Below are 19772 nucleotides of genomic sequence, written 5' to 3'. Positions count from 1 at the left end.
CACCATTTATTGAAGAGACTGTCTTTTTTCCACTGGATGTTTTTTCCTGCTTTGTCAAAGATTAGTTGACCATAGAGCCAAGGGTCCATTTCTGGGTTCTCTATTCTGTTCCATTGGTCTATGTGTCTGTTCTTGTGCCAGTACCATGCTGTCTTTGTGATCACAGCTTTGTAGTACAGCTCGAAATCCGGCATTGTGATGCCCCCAGCTTTGTTTTTCCTTTTCAACAATTCCTTGGCTATTCGGGGCCTTTTCTGGTTCCACACAAATTTAAGGGCTGTTTTTTCCGGTTCTTTGAAAAATGTCATTGGTATTTTGATCGGGGTGGCATTGAAAGTGTAGATTGCTCTGGGTGGCATAGACATTTTAACTATGTTTATTCTTCCGATCCATGAGCATGGAATATTTTTCCATCTTTTTGTGTCTTCTTCAATGTCTTTCAGGAGTGGTTTGTAGTTTCTAGACTATAGATCCTTTACGTCTCTGGTTAAGTTGATTCCAAGGTAACGTATGGTTTTTGGTGCTATTGTAAATGGGATAGATTCCCTAATTTCTCTTTCTTTAGCCTCATTATTCATGTATAGAAATGCAACTGATTTCTGAGCATTGATTTTGTATCCCACCACATTACTGAATTGCTCTATAAGTTCTAGTAATTTGGGGATGGATTCTTTTGGGTTTTCCATATAGAGTATCATGTCATCTGTGAAGAGAGACAGTTTGAGTTCTTCTTTGCCAATCTGGATACATTTTATCCCTTTTTGTTGTCTGATTGCTGTTGCAAGGACTTCTAGTGCTATGTTGAATAACAATGGCGAGAGTGGGCATCCTCCTTGTGTTCCTGATCTTAAGGTAAAGGCCTTCAGCTTTTCCCCATTGAGAATGATATTCGCTGTGTCATAGTGATTTCTATATAAATGTTTTGAAAACTGGCATGGAATTGGAGGGAATTATGCTAAGTGAAATAAGTCAAGCAGAGAAAGACAATTATCATATGGTTTCACTCACATGTAGAACATAAGCAATAGCACGGAGGACTGTAGGGGAAGGTAGAGAAATCTGAAGTGGGAGAAATCAGAGAAGGAGACAAACCATGACAGACTCTGAACTTAGAGAAACAAACTGAGGGTTACAGAAGGGAGGGGGAGGGGGAATGGGGTAACCGGGTGATGGGTACTAAGGGGGGGCACGCGCCCTGGGTTTTATACGCAACTAATGAATCATGGAACACTACATCAAAAACTAATAATATACTATACAGTGGCTAACTGAACATAATTTAAAAAAACAGATTAAAAAAAAAGAAAACTGGCATGGGTATTTCCATCCTAACAGATAGTAACTATCACTACTGTGTTCCAAAGGATCATCATGTTGAGCCAATTTTACCTTTCAGATGTTATGGGAATCTTTACTCTCCCCTCTTTCACTGGCTCTACTTCCCTAGTTTAGGCACACAGTCACAGCAAACTGCTTGCAGCTCTCCAGGCCTTGTTACTCTTCCCTATTGCAATCCTCTGATTCTCATGGCACCTCCTCCTCTGGCTGTCTCTTAAGTGTTTTCCATCACTGTTTATCCTTAGACTACAAACTCCTTATGAACAGAAACTAAAGAATAATAACAAAAATCAATGAGCAGAAACTGCCATTCTTTCTAAATCATCAGCACGTAGGACAATGCCTGGCACAAAGAAAATACTCAACAAACATTCATTGAATTAATGAAGGCTTGCTGTGACCCAGGCACTCTGGAGTGGTTTACAGGGGGGTTGTTATTCAATCCAACCACATTTTACAAAAACAAAAACAAAAAAACGAGTCTTGGAAAGGTTAAATAACCTGCCCTCCCAAAAAAACATATATCTATATTCATATGGCTATGCTATTTGGGGGATAATCTGCAGTTTATAATGGTGTGTAGGAAGAGACGATGCCAGGAAGCCACAACTGGTATCACGTGATGCACAAAGAGATGATATTCAATTTGCCTGGTGTAAAGAGCTGTTGCTTTATTTTTAAGTGGTTTGCTCTTAAATTGTAGTATTTTTTCCTTTACGTAATTTGTAATCTCTTATGATTAATTTGGCTCTTTCTTACAATGATCAATTGATCTGCTAGTTTACTGGATGCTGCGTTTTAATCCCATCATATGATACATGTCAGGAGCTTTGGTTAGTATCTTATCTGTACATTTCTCACTTCAAAAAGTCTTTCGTGATCAACTATATTTGTGGAAGGTTGTCTACATCATTGAAAGCGTGTAACTCTAGGGCATTTGGGGAACGCTTTACAGTTTAATAACAGTAGTGGCGGCGGTGCCAGCTCTCATTTATTGAGCATATACCAGGTACCAGGCTACTGTGCTAGAAGTTTGACTTGCATGATTCCAACAAAGCCACATGCAACCTCTTCTGCTGTTTTCTTCTACAGATGGGGAAACTGGGACTCAGACAGTTTAACTCACTTACTTCAGGTCACTCGGCTATTGAATAGCGGAACCTGGACTAACATCCAGATTGGTATGTCTCTAAAGCCTGGGCTTTTATCCCAAGCTGGACTCTGGAGGTTGTCCAAGTCACTTAACCCTCTCTGAGATTCAGTTTCCTTATCTGTAAAACTGAGGGAAGTAACACATCTTGTAGGGTTGCTAGGAAAATCAGAACTAATAGCTGCCCAGGGCCCAGAGGCGCAGAGTGAGCATTTAAACCATGGTGGCAATGTTTATGCATACATGGGGCATTAAATGGCAAGAGGAAGATACGAGATCCCTTTAAAGGCATTGGGGAGCTGGAGAGGAGGGATCTACAGCTTTGGCAGTCTGAAGAGCTGGCCCTCTCCCCTCCAGGATACAGTGACCCAGTGGAACTCAGAGCGACCGGAGAGGGGGCAGGGGACTGAATTTGGCTTCAGCAACCCCTGCAGGGAGTCGGGAGAGGCGGGGAGCTGGGAGGGGCGTAGAAATCCCGGTCGTCAGAGGACTGCAGGTGTCAGGCAGAGTTGGTGTAGGTGGGCTCCCAGAGCCTGGCGGAGGGAGGGGAGGAGGTTGGAGCGGACCGGCTAGCAGGCTGGGGAGAGAGGGAGGCGGGGCACCGAGCCCGAGAGGCTGTCCTTAGACAGCTCTGCTCATGCCGGGCAGTTTGCTGCATCTGGAGGAGCTCACTGGAGAATCTCCAACAGCGGAGCGGGCCTTCAACTACCGTAAGTACCTGCAAATGAGCGCATAGCCCAGTGGCTGAAGATTAAATACCGGCCATCAGATCCTAAATAAAACCCCGAAATAGTATCCCTGCTGTAACTAATTGCCGCAAATCAAACTGCTCCCAGTCTATCCCTCCCTTTCTCCGTCCCTCCACGGATCCCAGAATTGCCTCGCTGAGAATCTCTGGGCACTGTAAATATCTTCCCTTTTCCTTCTCAGTCTTCCCTCCAAACCCTCAGCGAAGCTTGTACCCGGCACCCCGCAGAGCCCAACCCCTTTGATTCCTGGAGCCCTAAAAGCTATGCAGGGGGCGAGCCATTAGACATTTTGGGTATGTCACCCTCAAAAACACTGCGGCGCTGCCTAAGGGTGGGGAAAGTGATTGGGGTGGAGTAGAAGGGGAGGGTAAAAGGACTAGACTGTGGAAGGTGAGGATGGGGGTGGGGGCGTGAAAGGCCAAAAATGGGCGTGGCCAATAACCTGAGGCTTGCAGCTGTTTCCCACATTCTGTGGGCCTTAAGATTCATCTTTTGGGCTGGATGTAAAGGTACAGTTTCCTTAGTGATTGGGGAGGGGTTAACCATGCTGAGAAGCCCCCCTTCCCTCATTCCACTCAAGTCCCCAGGAGTCAAAACCCTGGTTTAGGGGTCTAAGTGGCAAGCCTGAAATCTCAGCTGGCATTTCTGGGCAGAGTCCCAGGTTGAACCTTTCCCTTGGCAGTAGAACCTGGCTTCCCCAATAAATCCTGCCCCAAAGCCTTGGGGGAACAAAGCAACAGGGTGGCCCTCAAGCCTGAGCCTGGGCCTGGCCCTGAGAGGAGCAGGGGACAAGGAAGGGGCTGTGGGAGCTGAGATGAAAGAGCAGGTTAATACCCCCTTGCGGAAGAAGAAAAATAGCCACCTTGAAATGTTTACCATGTGCCCTGTATATATATTATCTCTGATCCAACACAACAACAATGCTAGGTAGATATTACTTCCCAACTTTACAGATAAGAAAAGTTCAGAGAGGGTAATTTGAGCATCCTTCAATGTGAAGTAAGAAATGCAAAAGGGAACTGTCTTCTTGGATCTCTGAGTGTCCACCTGTTCCCCACAGCCCAGATGTTTGAAAATGAATCTTCTTGTTTTCCTGTTCCTCTATCCTGCCCAGTGTTAGCATTGGAGCAAATTCGAGCCTGCAGTGCTGCAATCCGTTCTGGGAAGTGAAATCAGCCCTCTTCTGTTCTGGGAGCTGCCTTTACCCCCACTCTACTGAGATAGGATGAAACAGCCAGGATCTCAGACTCTGAGTAGAGAGTTGATGGAGGAGAGTTAGCTTGAGTTTGTGTGGTGGGGATCTTCCCTTGGCAAAACCATACTTTGGGTGTGGTGGTGGAGAAGAGGCAGGAAAGCAGAAAGGGTCTATCTTGTGTACATGTGGTCAATAGTGTTTTTTTGAAAAATGAAAAGGCCTCCCTGAATTCAAATATCTTTACCATATTTCCTTAGGAGCAATGAACAAAAATGTGTATAAATTATGGGCAGCCAATACATCATTTACACCTTATATTAATTAGCTCGAGTAGCTCGATTCTCCAACACCTACTTGAGATGGGGGTTTTGAGCTTTGCGGGATAAGAGATAAGAATGAGAGTAATATTGCATCTGAGGCAATCTACAGAGGGGCAGTCCTGGATGATATGAGATTGGAGGGGTGAGGAAAGGTAAGAAAGGGGGAGTTTAAATAGTGGTTTTAGAGAATAGACACTAGAGTTATTATATAAATATCTGATATTTAATCTTTTGACTTTGGGCAAATTAAATATATCCCCTCTAAGCCTCAGTTTCCTTGCCAGCAAAATGGGGATGCAGGAAAGCCTCCTTTGCTAAGTTGTTGGAGGAATATATAAATACATATAAAGAATCTAAAAATCTAAAAAGATGACTCTCTACACCTCCCATCTCTCTCCTCCCAAAGGCTCCCCTCTGGCCTGGATTAGGTCATCCTCTGAGCCTCTGAGATTCCACGGATGTACAGACATTTCAACAAATCTGACATCATAGATGCCAGCAAAGACCTTGGGTGTGAGGAGAAGTGGGTGGAAAAAAAGGGGCAGGTGACGTTGTAGTACCTTTCATGCCTCTGAAGGAGTGGAAGGTAGGGTTGTTAAGTGCAGTTTAGTGATCTAAACTAAACTTTGAGGAGCGGGACAAGTCCCCTGAGTAAAAACACCTCTGCTTTTAGATTTCACCACCTGTTGAGGAGCAAAACCTTTCCAGACTTGAAGTGCACATTGAACATCAGAGGCCCCATGACCCTGGACAGGCTGGGGGAGCAGGCCGCAATGCTGCGGACATTCACTGTCTTGCTCTTTTGCATTTGTGAGTACAAGGAAGGGGTGGGGGCAGGTGACCCTGTCACAGGCACCCCTATGACTGGGTACCTTGGGGAGGGAGAAAGAAGAGAGTATTGAGGATTGAGGGTTGGTGGGGTCAATGTGGGGGCCCTTTTTACCATTATCTCTCTTTTCAGGGTTGAGTCTGGGTATGACATCAATAGGTAAGTGAGTCCTGCCACCTCAGGTACCCTCCTTCCTGGAGGTTTCAAGACATCAGCTGCCTCCATGGCCCTGGATATAACTACCTTGAGACCACAAAGATAATTTCCAAATTGAGCTGGCTGGAGACCAGAACCCTTCACTTCATGATTTGGTTTCCCACAGAATAGTAAAAAACTTTATTTCAGGTGGAATGGAAGCCAGACTTGCACTGTATTACCCAACTCACTTGAATCCCTTGAACAAATGTCCTGGGGGCCCTATCCCATCCCCCACATAAGCAGACACTCTTGTCCCCAAGGGAAGACAAAAAGAAGAATCTGGGTCAGGACTAATTTTAAGGGACATTGCGAGGCACGTTATGGGAGGGAGAGGGTTGGACTGCTCACATCTCTGTGATCTTTGGGAATGACAGTGGTGCAATCTCAACCGGAGCTGTGGATAGAGACCAACTACCCCCAGGCCCCTTGGGAAAACATCACACTTTGGTGCAAAAGCCCCTCTCGGATTTCAAGCAAGTTTCTGCTGCTGAAGGATAAGACACAGATGACTTGGATCCGCCCTTCCTCCAAGACCTTCCAAGTTTCATTCCCTATAGGTGCCCTTACTAAGTCCAATGCAGGTCTTTACAGGTGCTGCTACTGGAAGGAAACAAGCTGGTCAGAGCCCAGTAAAGTTTTAGAGTTGGAGGCACCAGGTAAGAAGACAGCAATAGATAATCAAGAATAAACTCCAGCTCCTGGAATTCAAGCTTGCCTTCCCAGAGCAAGATTTGTTTAATTCATTCATTTACCTCAAATGCATGAATGCATACATGCAGGCATTCCACAGTTAGGGCCTACTCTCTATAGGCAATGCAGATGAGGATGCAGTCTCTGGAACAGATCTAGAGAGCAAGCTCTCAACATAGGGAGACCCCAGATGGAGGGAGGGAAGGGTGGTAAATAATGACCATACAAGGAAGGCTCATTTAAGTAGCACTCTCCTCTCCTGCTCACTGTGCAGCGCTGTCCTTGCTTTACCTGAATTCCAGTTCATTCTCTCCTTCCAGGACAGCTGCCCAAGCCCATCTTCTGGATCCAGGCTGAGACCTCCTCTCTTCCTGGATGTAACGTTAACATACTCTGCCATGGCTGGCTGCAGGATTTGGTATTCATGCTATTCAAAGAGGGATATGCAGAGCCCGTGGATTACCAAATCCCAACTGGTACAGTGGCCGTATTCTCCATTGCCAACATGACACCTGAGAGTGAAGGGGTTTACATCTGCCGCACTCATATCCAGATGCTCCCCACTCTGTGGTCAGAGCCCAGCAACCCCCTGAAGCTGATTGTGGCAGGTGGGTGTGGCTATGGCTGCTGGGGTCTGATGATCATTGTCCCCGGGATCATGGTTGGATGAACCAGGGTTTCTGATTTTACTTTCCTTAGCCAGGTCCTAGGCCCTGCAAGGCCTATGAGCTAAAGTCATTTGACATTTTCCTGAGATGCAAATTAGAATCACACATGCTACCAGGCCGATGTGTGGAAGCCAATCGCTTGGCTAGTGAGTGAGCCCAGCCAAATGTCCGACAGCTTCAGCTCATCACAGCTTTGTTATTCTCTACTTGTTGAATCTCATGCTTTCATTCATTCACTTGACTAATATTTATTGAGCACTTCCTATGTGCCAGGCACTGCCACTGCAGTCTTATAAATGGTTTTTACATTTTTAATTGCATTTTTATTGTATTTGTGATTATTACTTTTAAGCACAGAAAATAGAATGAATTGTGCATCAGTGATAAAAATAAACAAATTGACAAAAAGTGATAGCTCATATTTTAGAAATGGCTTCTATAAATTACTTTAGTCCTGTATATGTAGATCTAGTGAGGCAGTGTCAATATCTGAACACAGCAGAAGTCTCCCCAAAATGTTCAAATGCCAGATACACACCCCAGCCCCAGTTCGCCCACCCCATGGCCTGGATGCTTTTAGACAAAATGGGCCACCTTTGCCTTAGTTCCTCCATCAGTCTAAATAGGTGCCACAGAAGGTACCCTGGACTTAGAAGCAGTAATCTTGGTTTCTAGTTCCACCTCTGACACCGCCTCCCTGTGTGATCTTAAGCAAGTCACTTCACCTCTCTGTGCTTTGGTTTCCCCCACTCTAAAATGGGATAACAGTATCTATACAACCTACTGTATGATGCCTCTCTGTGCCTCATTTTCCTGATTTGCAAAATTGGTATAATAATAATGCCTACCTCACAGGGTTGTTGTGAGGATTTACCTAAATATAATATATGTACAGTGCCTGGCATATAAGTTCCCAATAAATGGTAGATATTATTTTATTAGTATAGCTTTTTATTGAGGATCGAGTAACAAAAACTCTTTGTTTGAACTGTGTGTATGGATGTTTGTTGTATGAATGTCCTTCCAGAGTAGATTCCACTAACATACACTTTCGCAGTTACCTATTCACTGGTATCCCTCACTAGGCCATGAACTTTTTGCTGACAGGGCCTGTGTCTTCTTTACTTGTACATCCTTAGACCTACATGATGCCTGACACATCCTAAATGCTCAATGAGCATATGACAGAGGTGATCTCTCTAATAACGGATGGGTGGGTCTACCTGGGATTGCAGTGGGTAAGAAGGAATGGTATGAAAGTAAGTTTTGCCCTCTATTTTGTAGTATGATCCCCTTGGGGGAACAATACGTGGAAAAGAGAGTGTGACCCCATTAACAGAGACTTCTTTGGGTCAAAGACTTATGGGCCAATCTCTCATTGGCTTCTTCAAATCTCGTGTTGGAAATAGGGTCTTATGTGGGCTTAATGTGTTCAAAGGGCACTTTTACTTCTGCAGTAGTATTCATGCTCTACAAAGATGAAATCAAACTCATTTTCAGAAGCTTGGTTTCTTGGGTGGTTGGAAGAAGTACATTTGGTAGTTCAGGAACCTAAAGATACAGGCAATTACAGATGTAAATATTCCACTGAGACATAGCCCTATACATAGTTAGAGCTCAGTGGAGCTGATAAAGTCTGGTGAGAAGGGAGGTGCCCAAGTGGACATGCCCTTGATTGTCCCTTAGAAGAGGCCAAGATTCAAGGAAGGGAGAGGGAGTAGAGGCTAAACTTCAGCTACCACTCCTTGTCTTTAGAAAAAACTAGGAAAATAAAACTAAGAGATAATAAGAAAGAATCATCCTATCTCTAATTAAGGGTCTCTTCCCTTTCTAGGACTCTATCCCAAACCAACTCTGACAGCGTATCCTGGGCCTATCATGGCACCTGGAGAAAGCCTGAACCTCAGGTGTCAGGGGCCAATCTATGGAATGACCTTTGCTCTAATAAGGCTTGAAGACTTGGAGAAATCCTTTTACCGCAAGAGGCCAATAAAAAATGAGGCATATTTCTTCTTCCGGGCTTTGAAAATCCATGATGCTGGACATTACCTCTGTTTTTACTATGATGGGTCGTACAGGGGTTCACTCCTTAGTGATATCCTGAAAATCTGGGTGACCGGTAAGAGGGGGGAATGCCAGGGGACCTATGTTGGGGCTAAGGATATACAACTCCCTCTGGGCCACCTGGAGAACCTGATCATGCAGGCAGGGTTTAGTGGGGAAGAGAGCAGTATTTGTATAACTGGGCTTAGGATGGGATTTGCCAAGGGTGGACTGGAGGAAGAGAACCCTTAGTGGTGAGAGGGGAGTCAAACCACTAGCCCTTTATATTTTCGGTCTCATCCTAGATGCTTTCCCCAAGACCTGGCTACTTGCTCAGCCCAGTCCTGTGGTCCAGATGGGTCAGAACGTGAGCTTGTGGTGTCAAGGGCCAGTGGATGGAGTGGGGCTTGCACTCTATAAGAAAGGAGAAGACAAACCACTTCAGCTCTTGGATACCACCAGCACTGATGACAACGAGTCATTCTTCCTCAACAATGTGACCTATAGTGATGCTGGCATCTATAGCTGCCACTATCTCCTCTCCTGGAAGACCTCCATCAGGATGACATCACACAACACCGTGAAGCTTGTGGTTGTAGGCAAGTGCTAACCAATGTCATTTGTTTTTATCATTATTACAGTGTTCTAAGAAGGAGCTAGCAGCCCTGTACCCTCTTGGAGTTATGAGACGAGGAAAAATACACTAGGAAGGTGGTGCAGAATTTTCTCCAAAAACTTTATGTACTTTCTCTCCCAGGATTGTTACTCAATCCCTGCCCCTCGGCATGGCCTAGCCCCATTGTGACCCTTGGAAATGTTATTTTCCTTCTGTCCAGGGGAAATTACAAGTCTTCCTGATAGAAGGTAGAAACCCAAGAGTCTTTAGAGTACTGAGGAGTGGGCCAAGAGGTTCTAAAGCACAGTCAAATTTTGAGACTGCTGACCTAGTGGAAGTGGAAAGACAAGAAAGGTCAAATTCCCATTTGATCTTTGAGAAACTTGTTGGGGGAAATGGTACTGAGTTCAAGGTCACTTATTCTAACTCTGGTTTCTGGATTGGTTGCAGATAAGCCCCCCAAACCCTCCCTGTCTGCCTGGCCTAGCACCATGTTCAAGCTAGGAAAGGCCATTACCCTTCAGTGCCGAATACCACATCCAGTACTTGAATTTTCTCTGGAATGGGAAGAAAGAGCAACATTCCAAAAATTCTCAGTGGATGGAGACTTCATCATCAGTAATGCTGAAGGAAAAGGTACAGGGACCTACAGCTGCAGCTATCATGTAGAGGCACACCCTAACATCTGGTCAGATCGAAGTGAGCCTCTGAAGCTGATGGGGCCAGCAGGTGAGAGGACAACTCTTTTTAGGGTTGCCCCTCCATGGCTTTGGGCATGATAACCCTGGGATCCTGAAGCAGTGCTCAGAAAGCTATGGATAGGGGAGTCAGGGGCTTGTAAGTCAAGGCCCTTGGGTTTGGACACACTTCCCCTGGGGTGGTCTCATAATCACTCAAAGGCAGTGAGCAGGATACTTTCAAAGCTCCCATTCTTCATGAAAAAGGCCACTTCTGTCTCACCTTCTCTTCACCTTCAGTAACCAGCTCCTCCTCCCTCTTCCCCACCCCAACCCCGAATGTGTTCATCTCCCCCTTTCCCTATCAAGGCTCCTGCTTCTGGTCTTCTCTGGACACAGGCTTTCTCACCTGGAATTACGTTCTGAATGAAGCTATCAGGTTGTCCCTAATCATGCAGCTTGTTGCCTTGCTATTGGTAGTGCTGTGGATAAGGTGGAAGTGTCGGAGACACAGAATCAGGTAACTGTTTTGTCCTAGCCCCCTGTTCTTCAATCTAGCTGAGTCCAGGCTCCCCAGTGACTCAGAAATGGGTCATACCCCAGTTGAGATAAGCCACAGGGTCACACCCTTTGTATCCCCCACCTTCCGGGCTTAAGAAACCAGACTTTCTCATCCCAGCTGTTTCTCCTTCACCTCACAGAGAAGTCAGCACCCAAGCCAGAGGGTAGAGAAACATAATTCTCAGAGGGAGATGCAATCAGAACCTCATTCACTGATTTCCTGTCCCCCCGCCCCCCACCCAGTAGAGTGCCCAAATCTCCCTCCCAAACCACCCTGCCCCTCAGAGATGATTGATGTCTCCCAAGTGAACTTAGTCTGAACTTTTTCTCTTGTAAGAAGCCAAGCTGTCCTGTCTCCCTGGGTGTTATCCAACTCCCATCCCAACTTTTCACCCTTACCTCTAGCTTTCGAGAGTTAGAGAGCCTCATGGTCCATCCTAGTCTCCATAGAAACCAGTCTCTCTGCCTCTCTGGCCTCCAACCATCTGTGCAGAGCATCCTGAGAATATAATCTTAACCTGGATGGGTATCTGATGAGGCAGTGGATTGGACCAGGAAATCAAACTGCTTTCTCCGAACCGCAAAATGACAAACAAAACAGGTCGTCCTGCCGTTTCCTTTGATCCTTTGGTGAGCCCTGGTCCATCCTCCTCTCTCCCTGATCCCCATGGCCAGGTGATTCTGCCTGACAACAGGAAGAGAAATGACAGCTACTAGGTTGGTGGGGGTCTCAGCCCCTGAAGGCCTTACCTACTACCCTCAACCTTCTGCTCCTGGCTGTAGCCCCCTCACCATGATCATAGGCCTTTGTGTGTCTGGGAATATTCAGTACACAAAGGATGATGACTGTGATTATATGTGTCTGTGTTTTCCACCAGGATCTGAGCGGCAGAGTGCTTGGGTAATTAGAAGGGAGCCCCCTAAATCTTCTACAAAAACCACCACCCTTTGAGTTTTCAAAAAGTTAGCCCTAGTTATCCTCAGAATCTATCCTGAGTCTTGCACCTTGGGGTAACCTCCAAGCCAGGGGTTAGGAAAAAAATGTAGCTTCGGGTGCCCCACCTCAGCTCAGGACCACTGCATCAAAGAATGAGCTCAGGAAGCAGATTTCAGAGAAAGCAGCTTGAAAAGCATGTTTTCCTGACCAGGAAGGAGGGTCATGGTCTTCTAAGTACAAATTGCCAAATGGATTTTGGCTTAATATCATCTAATTTTACAGGACCCATAACCCAAAGCTGCTTCACATTGCTAGTCATAATCTGGGTGGGGGTAGAGAGATTCCACTCTCTGACAAGCTTAGCTCAGCACTGACAATCTTAGGGTAATTCACTGCGGCTGCCTAGGCAACCCTTCCATAACAAAGGCAGGTGAGGCAGGTCGGTCTGAAGACCAATACTGCCATAATAAAAACTGCTTCCAAACTTAAACTTGATGACGGAGAAACACCCAAGATTTTTCCCTCCACCCCCACACCCACTACACAGAGCTGCCGATCACTCTGAGCTCCAGGGGTTCTGAGAGCTGGAGTTACAAAAGCATTTTCACATCTGACAACTCAATACCCGCAACAGCCTAATCAGGGGCCATGGGGAGCTGACATCTGATATAGGCTGGGAGGGGGGAGGGGGCGGGGGGCACGTGGGTCATGAAAGAGCAAGAGGTCTGTAGGTGGTGAGGCCCTCAAAAAGAAAAGCCATTGATGTCAGAAAAGATTATATCCCATTATCCTGCCCAAATCCAATCCCTATTGGGTGGTGAGTAAGCCAATGACATAAATTGCCGCCCCCTTCTCTCCGCCCTCCCCCTAACCCCAGCAGCTCCTCTCATCTCTTTTCTGGTCTCACTAGAGAAGCCTGGTTGCTGGGAACAGCTCAAGGGGTCACCATGCTCTTCATAGTCACAGCCCTTCTCTGCTGTGGTGAGTACAAGGGGGTGGGGAAGGGGCCTGGGCAGAAGGCCGGGTGAAGTCCCGTGGGGGAGGCGGCAGAGCCCTGGCAGCAATTTCTTTTGCAGGACTGTGCAATGGGGTATTGACAGGAGAGACTGGTGAGTTTTTCCTGCTCCAGACTGGGACATTCCTTCCTGGAGATCTGAAATAACTACAGAGTGTCAGTGTCAGTGGCCAGGGAGTGACTGGTCGGGAGGGAAGGACAGCCAGGAAGGGGCACTTGCTAAAGCTGCTGGCAAAATTCAGCCTCCAACTCTGCTTTTCTGCCTGCAAAATTTTCCCCAAGCTTCTGCACTTGTCTGAGGCTCAGCTGAGACACAAGCTTCCCCTTTCCCCAGCACCTGCAGAAGGAAGGGAAGAGTTTGGTTTTGTGTTGAAAGGGGAGGTGGGCACTGTGATCTGGGTAGGGGGTTCAAGGACAAAGAAAGGGGGAGGGGAGGGAGGAGAGAAGATGGCTTCATTAACTCTGCTGTTTCTAGAAATAATCATGCCAACCCCTAAGCCTGAGCTGTGGGCAGAGACCAACTTCCCTCTTGCCCCGTGGAAGAACTTAACCCTCTGGTGCAGAAGCCCTTCTGGCTCAACTAAGGAGTTTGTGTTGCTGAAGGACGGGACCGGGTGGATTGCAACTCGCCCGGCCTCAGAGCAGGTCCGGGCTGCCTTCCCCCTTGGCGCCCTGACCCAGAGCCACACCGGGAGTTACCACTGCCATTCATGGGAGGAGATGGCTGTTTCGGAGCCCAGTGAGGCGCTTGAGCTTGTGGGGACAGGTAAGAAAAGGCAGAAGTTCCTCCCGGGGTGACCCTCAGCGCCCTGTGACTCCAACCTTGTTCCTAAGGGTGGGGGAATGCAGAGAGACCTGGAGCCCAGGGGGCTTGTGCTTCAAGTAGGGAGGAGGGGCCCTGAACTGGGGGAAGGGGGGTGGGGAAGAGAGTGAAAGGAGACTAATAGAGCCAAAGGCCAGTCCAGGATGGATTTCTTTTTTGCTGACAAACTGACTCCAAGTGTCCCATCTGGGCACCTCCAAACTTTGGCCTCCTGTTCCACCCCATTTTGTTTTCCAGACATCCTCCCCAAACCTGTCATGTCTGCTTCCCCCCCAGTCCGGGGCCAGAAACTGCAAATCCGGTGCAAAGGATGGCTGGCAGGCATGGAGTTTGTTCTGTATAAGGAGGGAGTGCAGGAACCTGTCCAGCAACTTGGTGCCGTTGGGAGAGAAGCCTTCTTTACAATCCAAAGAATGGAGGATAAAGACGAAGGCAATTATAGCTGCCGTACTCACACTGAAAAGCGCCCCTTCAAGTGGTCTGAGCCCAGTGAGTCCCTGGAGCTTGTCATAAAAGGTAGAGCTGAAAAGGGTGTGTGAGGGAGGAGGGGGGAGGCAAAGCTCTGGGTCAGACACTCCTCTCCCCACAGCAAACTTTGCTGCTGGTCCTAGGAGCCTGTGTCCAATCTTAGAGCCAGGCAGGCGTGGCGCTGGGAGTGCCAGGGCCTCTGGCTGCACGATATTAATAGCCATAATCGTTATTAATAGCTGGGGTTTGTGGAGGGTGATTTAATTTTTCTAATTATTTTCATATCAATTATCTCATTTAGATATAGGCCAAATATTCCTGGGAGGCGGAGCAGGTACCATTTCCCCTTCTTGCCAAATAGGCAAACTGAGATTCATGGGACCAGCAGAGCCCTAATGAGGGTTCACCCTTTTAGCTAGCCTCCATTGCCTGTCTTGATGACAGGGAGGATTCAGCTGGAGGAGGTGAGGGGTGGGGAGAAGGAGTCCCTGGGAGAAGTCCATCTGCAAAGTAAATTTGCCTTGATTTTTAAATGCGCCTACTTCTGAATGTAATGCTATAGAAAACAAAGCAGCTTCCAGGAACCAATATTTGCTATATTAGCTATCTTTTTTTTATTTTTTAATTTGGTTTTGTGTCATGTTTTTGTTTTTTACCTTCTAGAAATGTACCCCAAGCCCTTCTTCAAGACATGGGCCAGCCCTGTGGTCACTCCTGGTGCCCGAGTGACTTTCAACTGCTCCACTCCCCAGCAGCACATGAGCTTTATTCTTTACAAAGATGGAAGTGAAATAGCATCCAGTGACAGGTCTTGGGCAAGTCCAGGGGCCAGTGCGGCTCACTTTCTGATCACTTCAGTGGGCACTGGTGATGGAGGGAATTACAGCTGCCGCTATTATGACTTCACAATCTGGTCTGAGCCCAGCGACCCTGTGGAGCTCGTGGTGACAGGTCAGAAGTGGAAAAATGCAGATGGAGACAGGATCGACTGTGGGACAGTGGGTGTAAGGGCTGTCAGCGGGAAAGGAAAAGTGTTCCTGCTAAAAGTCACCAGGGTAGAGCACAGGACTCTTGATCTCAGGGTCATGAGTTCAAGCCCCACATTGGGCATGGAGCCTACTCAAATAAACAAAAAAAACAAACAAACAAAAATAAAAGTCACCAAGAAAATGCCTGCAGAAGTGCCTTGCACATGGTAAACAGTCTATGAAAGGCAGCAGATTCTATTATTACTAATACAGAGAGAAGAGACAAAGGAGAGGGGAGAAGCAAGTAATTTACTTCTAGAGGAAGAAGTGAGGTAGATGGGATGTCCAATCCCCAATGCCAAGCTCACATGCCCTATTTCTGAAATCTTTTTGTGGCTTGGCCTTGAGCTTTAGGCTCAATGTTCACTTTTTCTTTAGCTGGGCTGTCAGAGATTGGCGGGCTGGATGGCCCTCAGAGAAAGGGCAAAGACCTTGAAATGACAGCTGCATATTATGCAGCCATTACAAATGATAGTTTTCAAAGGCTGATTAACGTCATAGGAAAATGTTTACTACATAAAGTTAAGTGAAAAATATTAAACTACACAACTGTGCATACAGTAGGATCCCAATTATGCAAATAGTTGCAGCTACAATGACATGGACACATAGAGAAAAAAATGAAAAAGAGATATAGAGACATTTATAAAGAGTGGTTATCTTTGGTAGAATTGTATTTTCTTAGGTTTTTTCTGTATTTTCTAATTTGCTACAATAAACACATATTGTTTCTTACAACAATGCTAAAAAAGCAATCTGCAGAAAGTGGGGGGCAGACTTCTTTCATGTTGTGGTCTCTTCAATTTCAGAATTCTACCCCAAACCCATTCTTCTGGCACAGCCAGGTCCTGTGGTACTTCCTGGGAAGAATGTGACCCTGCACTGCCAAGGAGCTTTCCAGGATATGAGGTTTGCCCTCTTGCAGGAGGGTACCCAGGTTCCCTTACAGTTCCAGAGCACCTCCGGGGACTCAGTTGACTTCCTCCTCCACACTGTTGGAGTAGAGGACTCTGGGAACTACAGTTGTGTCTACTATGAGACAACCATGTCAAATAGGGGATCACATCTCAGCAAGCCCATTGTGATCTGGGTGACAGGTAAGAACAGACAAGATATATTTAAAAAATAAAACAGATGAACATATGGAAAGGAAAAAAAAGAGAAGGAAGCAAACCATAAGAGGCTCTTAAGGATAGAGAACAAACTGAGGGCTGATGGAAGGTGGGTTGGGGATGGGCTAAATGGGTGATGGGGATTAAGGAGGGCACCTCTCGTGGTGAACACTGGGTGTTATTTGTAAGTGATGAATTATAAATTATACTCCTGAAACCAATATTACATTATATGTTAACTAACTAGAATTTAAATAAAAATTTGAGAAAGAAAAAAATAATAAAGTAATTAATGATATGGAAAAAAAACCAGACAAGATAGGAGACTGGGACAGAGACAACTGAAATAGCAGTTAGGGAGGGTAGAAGGCTTGGTCAGACCATGGATGAGGTAACTATTGTATCCAGAAGGAGAAAGATGAAGGGTTAATGTAGTGAGTGATGAGTATCCTTACTCACCACATCTTTGGTCTCTTTCTAGACACATTTCCCAAGCCATGGTTGTTTGCTGAGCCCAGTTCTGTGGTTCCTATGGGGCAGAATGTTACTCTCTGGTGCCAGGGGCCAGTCCATGGAGTAGGGTACATTCTACACAAAGAAAGAGAAGCCACTTCAGTGCAGCTCTGGGGATCCACCAGTAAAGATGGGGCATTCCTCATCACCAATATATCTGGTGCTAACATTGGGCGTTATAGCTGCTGCTACCACCCTGACTGGACCAGCCCTATCAAGATACAGCCTAGCAACACTTTGGAACTCATAGTCACAGGTAAGAGGAAGGTGCTCTGCAGCAGACTTGGGAGCATAGACAGGAGAGAATGGATTGCCAGAGGGTTCATGGAAATAGTTTTTGGAGAGCTCAAGGAAAGGCAAGCAATAGTTTTTCCTCTTTATAGAACAGACTCTAGGGGTGGCGCACTGGAAAGTGCCTCCTCTCTCTGACCAGGAGTTAATTTCTTCTAGGTTTGCTCCCCAAACCCAGTCTCTTAGCCCAGCCTGGACCCATTGTGGCCCCTGGAGAAAATATGACTTTTCAATGCCAAGGGGAACTGCCAGACTCAACATTTGTCCTGTTGAAGGAGGGCACTCAAGAGCCTTTGGAGCAACAGAGCCCAAGCGGGTACAGGGCTGACTTCTGGATGCCAGCGGTGAGAGGTGACGATTCTGGGGTCTATAGCTGTGTTTATTATTTGGACTCTGCTCCCTTTGCGGCTTCCAATCGCAGTGACTTCCTGGAAATCTGGGTGACTGGTAAGGTCCTGGAGACCTCAGTAATAGTCTAGATTTTGTAGTTTTGAAGTAATTAGCCCTAAGGGGGTTCAGGATGGCTTCTAACTTTGGTTGGTTGTCCTGGTTGATTATAGATAAGCCCCCTAAGCCCTTACTGTCAGCCTGGCCCAGCACCGTGTTCAAGCTAGGGAAGGACATCACCCTTCAGTGCCGAGGACCCCTGCCAGGTGTTGAATTTGTCCTGGAACATGACGGAGAAGAAGCACCTCAGCAGTTCTCAGAGGATGGGGACTTCATCATCAACAACGTAGAAGGAAAAGGCATTGGAAACTACAGCTGCAGTTACCGCCTCCAGGCCTATCCTGATATCTGGTCAGAGCCTAGCGATGCCCTGGAGCTGGTGGGGGCAGCAGGTGAGAGGATAATCCTTCCATGGTCCTGCGTGACCTATGTGGGATCCCAAAGATAGTCCGGATGGAGACCACCGACGATGGAGGTGGGAGGGTTTGGAGTCAGAGACCTCAAGTGTGGTCATCTTTCTCCTAGGGATGGTGAGGAGGTGGACCTCAGATCCACCCACAGATAGTAAGCAGGATAATTTCAAGACCTCTTCCACCCCCAAAAGGAGGGCAGCTTCTGCCTCAGCATAAGCACTGGTTCTGACCAACCCCTCTGCATTCTCAATATGACTCCCAAGTGAACCCTGGAGGAGGCCAAATGAGGGGGCAACAAAAGATCAGGGAAATGTACATGTGCTAACCTCCATGGCCTTCATTTCTGCTCTTTTGTCATCACAGGGCCTGCCGCTCAAGAGTGCACCATGGGGAACATTGTCCGAAGTAGTCTGATTGTGGTGGTAGTTGTAGCTTTGGGGGTGGTGCTAGCCATAGAGTGGAAGAAGTGGCCTCGGCTCCGAACCAGGTAAATGCCTCATGTCAGCCTCCTTCTATAAACCCAGGGCTGGTGGAAAAACAATGGTCTTGAGTGTTCATTGAATATCTGAACCCCATAACACAACCTGTTTTCAGATTGATAGTTTTGGATCCTCCCTTAGTCATGTCCTTTTCTCCACACAGGGACTCAGAGACAGATGGAAGAGACCAGACCATAGCCCTTGAAGAGTGTAATCAAGAAGGAGAACCAGGCACCAACACCAGCTCTCCCTCATCAGTCTCTCAGGGAACCTCAGTGGAACTGCCAGTCCCAATATAATAGTCTCCTCCTTTACAAGAGCTTTCCCATCCTCTCTTTTATCCTCAGAGACCTGAAAATCTGACTGGTTATACTGGGAATCAACCCCATCTACTGCTCCTTGGCCACTAATCATCTGAGCTGGGTCAAGGGGACTCTGGGAGTTGAGAGCTCTACCAGGGTGAGATGTTTCCTGAAGAGAGATTCCCCACCCCTGTAACTCCTCACTGTACTGATTTACTGGTGCATGAAATTCTGTTAAAAATGTATTCTTCTGAATAAAAAGAGTATTCACTATTTAACTGCAAAAACTATGGCGATGGTTTTTCCATGGATCTGTTGTCTACTTATAGCTTAGAAATGGTGTGTTGGAGCTGACCTCTCTGGCAGAATAAGAGAGCATGGAGCTGCTAGCACAAAGGAAGGAGCTTAAGGATGGGGTGGGGGAGGAAGGAAGGCTCCAGAAAAGTACTTCCTAATTTGGTTTGAGACATGGTTCAGTGAGTAGAATGTCCTTTTGTCCTTCAATCTCACTATTGAATGGATGGATGGATGGATGGATGGATGGATGGATGGATGGATGGACGGATGGCAATGTTCCCTCCAAGTTCAGCCCAAGGAGGGCAAACATTGAAAGTATATAATTGAACACTACACCAAAAACTAATGATGTACTATATTTTGGCTAATTGAATTTAAATAAAATGAAGTAAATAAAATAAAATAAGAAAGTATATCCCTTTCACCGTGTTACTTCTAGGTCCATAGTATGCCTGCTTTCAAACATTAGGATTAGCCCTCTGCAGAAATTTGAAATTGATGAAGTATGCTTTGTGGCTCTTACCTAACAATCATGGACTCTACATTAATTCACTGAAGTGTAAACGATTGATAAAAGCTGAATACTTTGCCGCTTCCTGAAGAGAGTTTTGTT

The 19772-nt window shown here is 46.5% G+C and overlaps 1 protein-coding gene across 1 annotated transcript; it reads left to right on the top strand.

Annotated features, from left to right (window-relative positions):
* The first annotated feature begins 3110 nt into the window (after window positions 1-3110).
* Window positions 3111-19149, top strand: IGSF1 (immunoglobulin superfamily member 1). The gene is made up of 20 exons (XM_048213512.2): window positions 3111-3198; window positions 5426-5562; window positions 5714-5740; window positions 6154-6435; window positions 6790-7077; window positions 8972-9256; window positions 9486-9779; window positions 10247-10525; window positions 10843-10993; window positions 12882-12952; window positions 13048-13080; window positions 13462-13752; window positions 14047-14325; window positions 14941-15228; window positions 16115-16402; window positions 16899-17186; window positions 17381-17572; window positions 17782-18060; window positions 18445-18568; window positions 18724-19149. Exons 2-20 carry the CDS (start codon window positions 5493-5495, stop codon window positions 18857-18859), a joined length of 3945 nt encoding a protein of 1314 aa, XP_048069469.1. The 5' UTR covers window positions 3111-3198; window positions 5426-5492; the 3' UTR covers window positions 18860-19149.
* The last annotated feature ends 623 nt before the right edge of the window (window positions 19150-19772 follow it).

Source organism: Ursus arctos, chromosome X (genome assembly GCF_023065955.2).
Source record: "Ursus arctos isolate Adak ecotype North America chromosome X, UrsArc2.0, whole genome shotgun sequence".
NCBI lineage: Eukaryota > Metazoa > Chordata > Mammalia > Carnivora > Ursidae > Ursus > Ursus arctos.
This window is presented reverse-complemented; position numbering and strand designations above follow the sequence as displayed.

What these genes read in the sequence shown, in the direction of transcription:
- IGSF1 (XM_048213512.2), top strand. Translation starts at nt 5,493, where the DNA reads ATGACCCTGGACAGGCTGGGGGAGCAGGCCGCAATGCTGCGGACATTC. An exon ending in TGTCGGAGACACAGAATCAG is followed by an intron (nt 10,994 to 12,881) that starts GTAACTGTTTTG and finishes TGGTCTCACTAG; the next exon opens with AGAAGCCTGGTTGCTGGGAA. An exon ending in TGTGGAGCTCGTGGTGACAG is followed by an intron (nt 15,229 to 16,114) that starts GTCAGAAGTGGA and finishes CTTCAATTTCAG; the next exon opens with AATTCTACCCCAAACCCATT.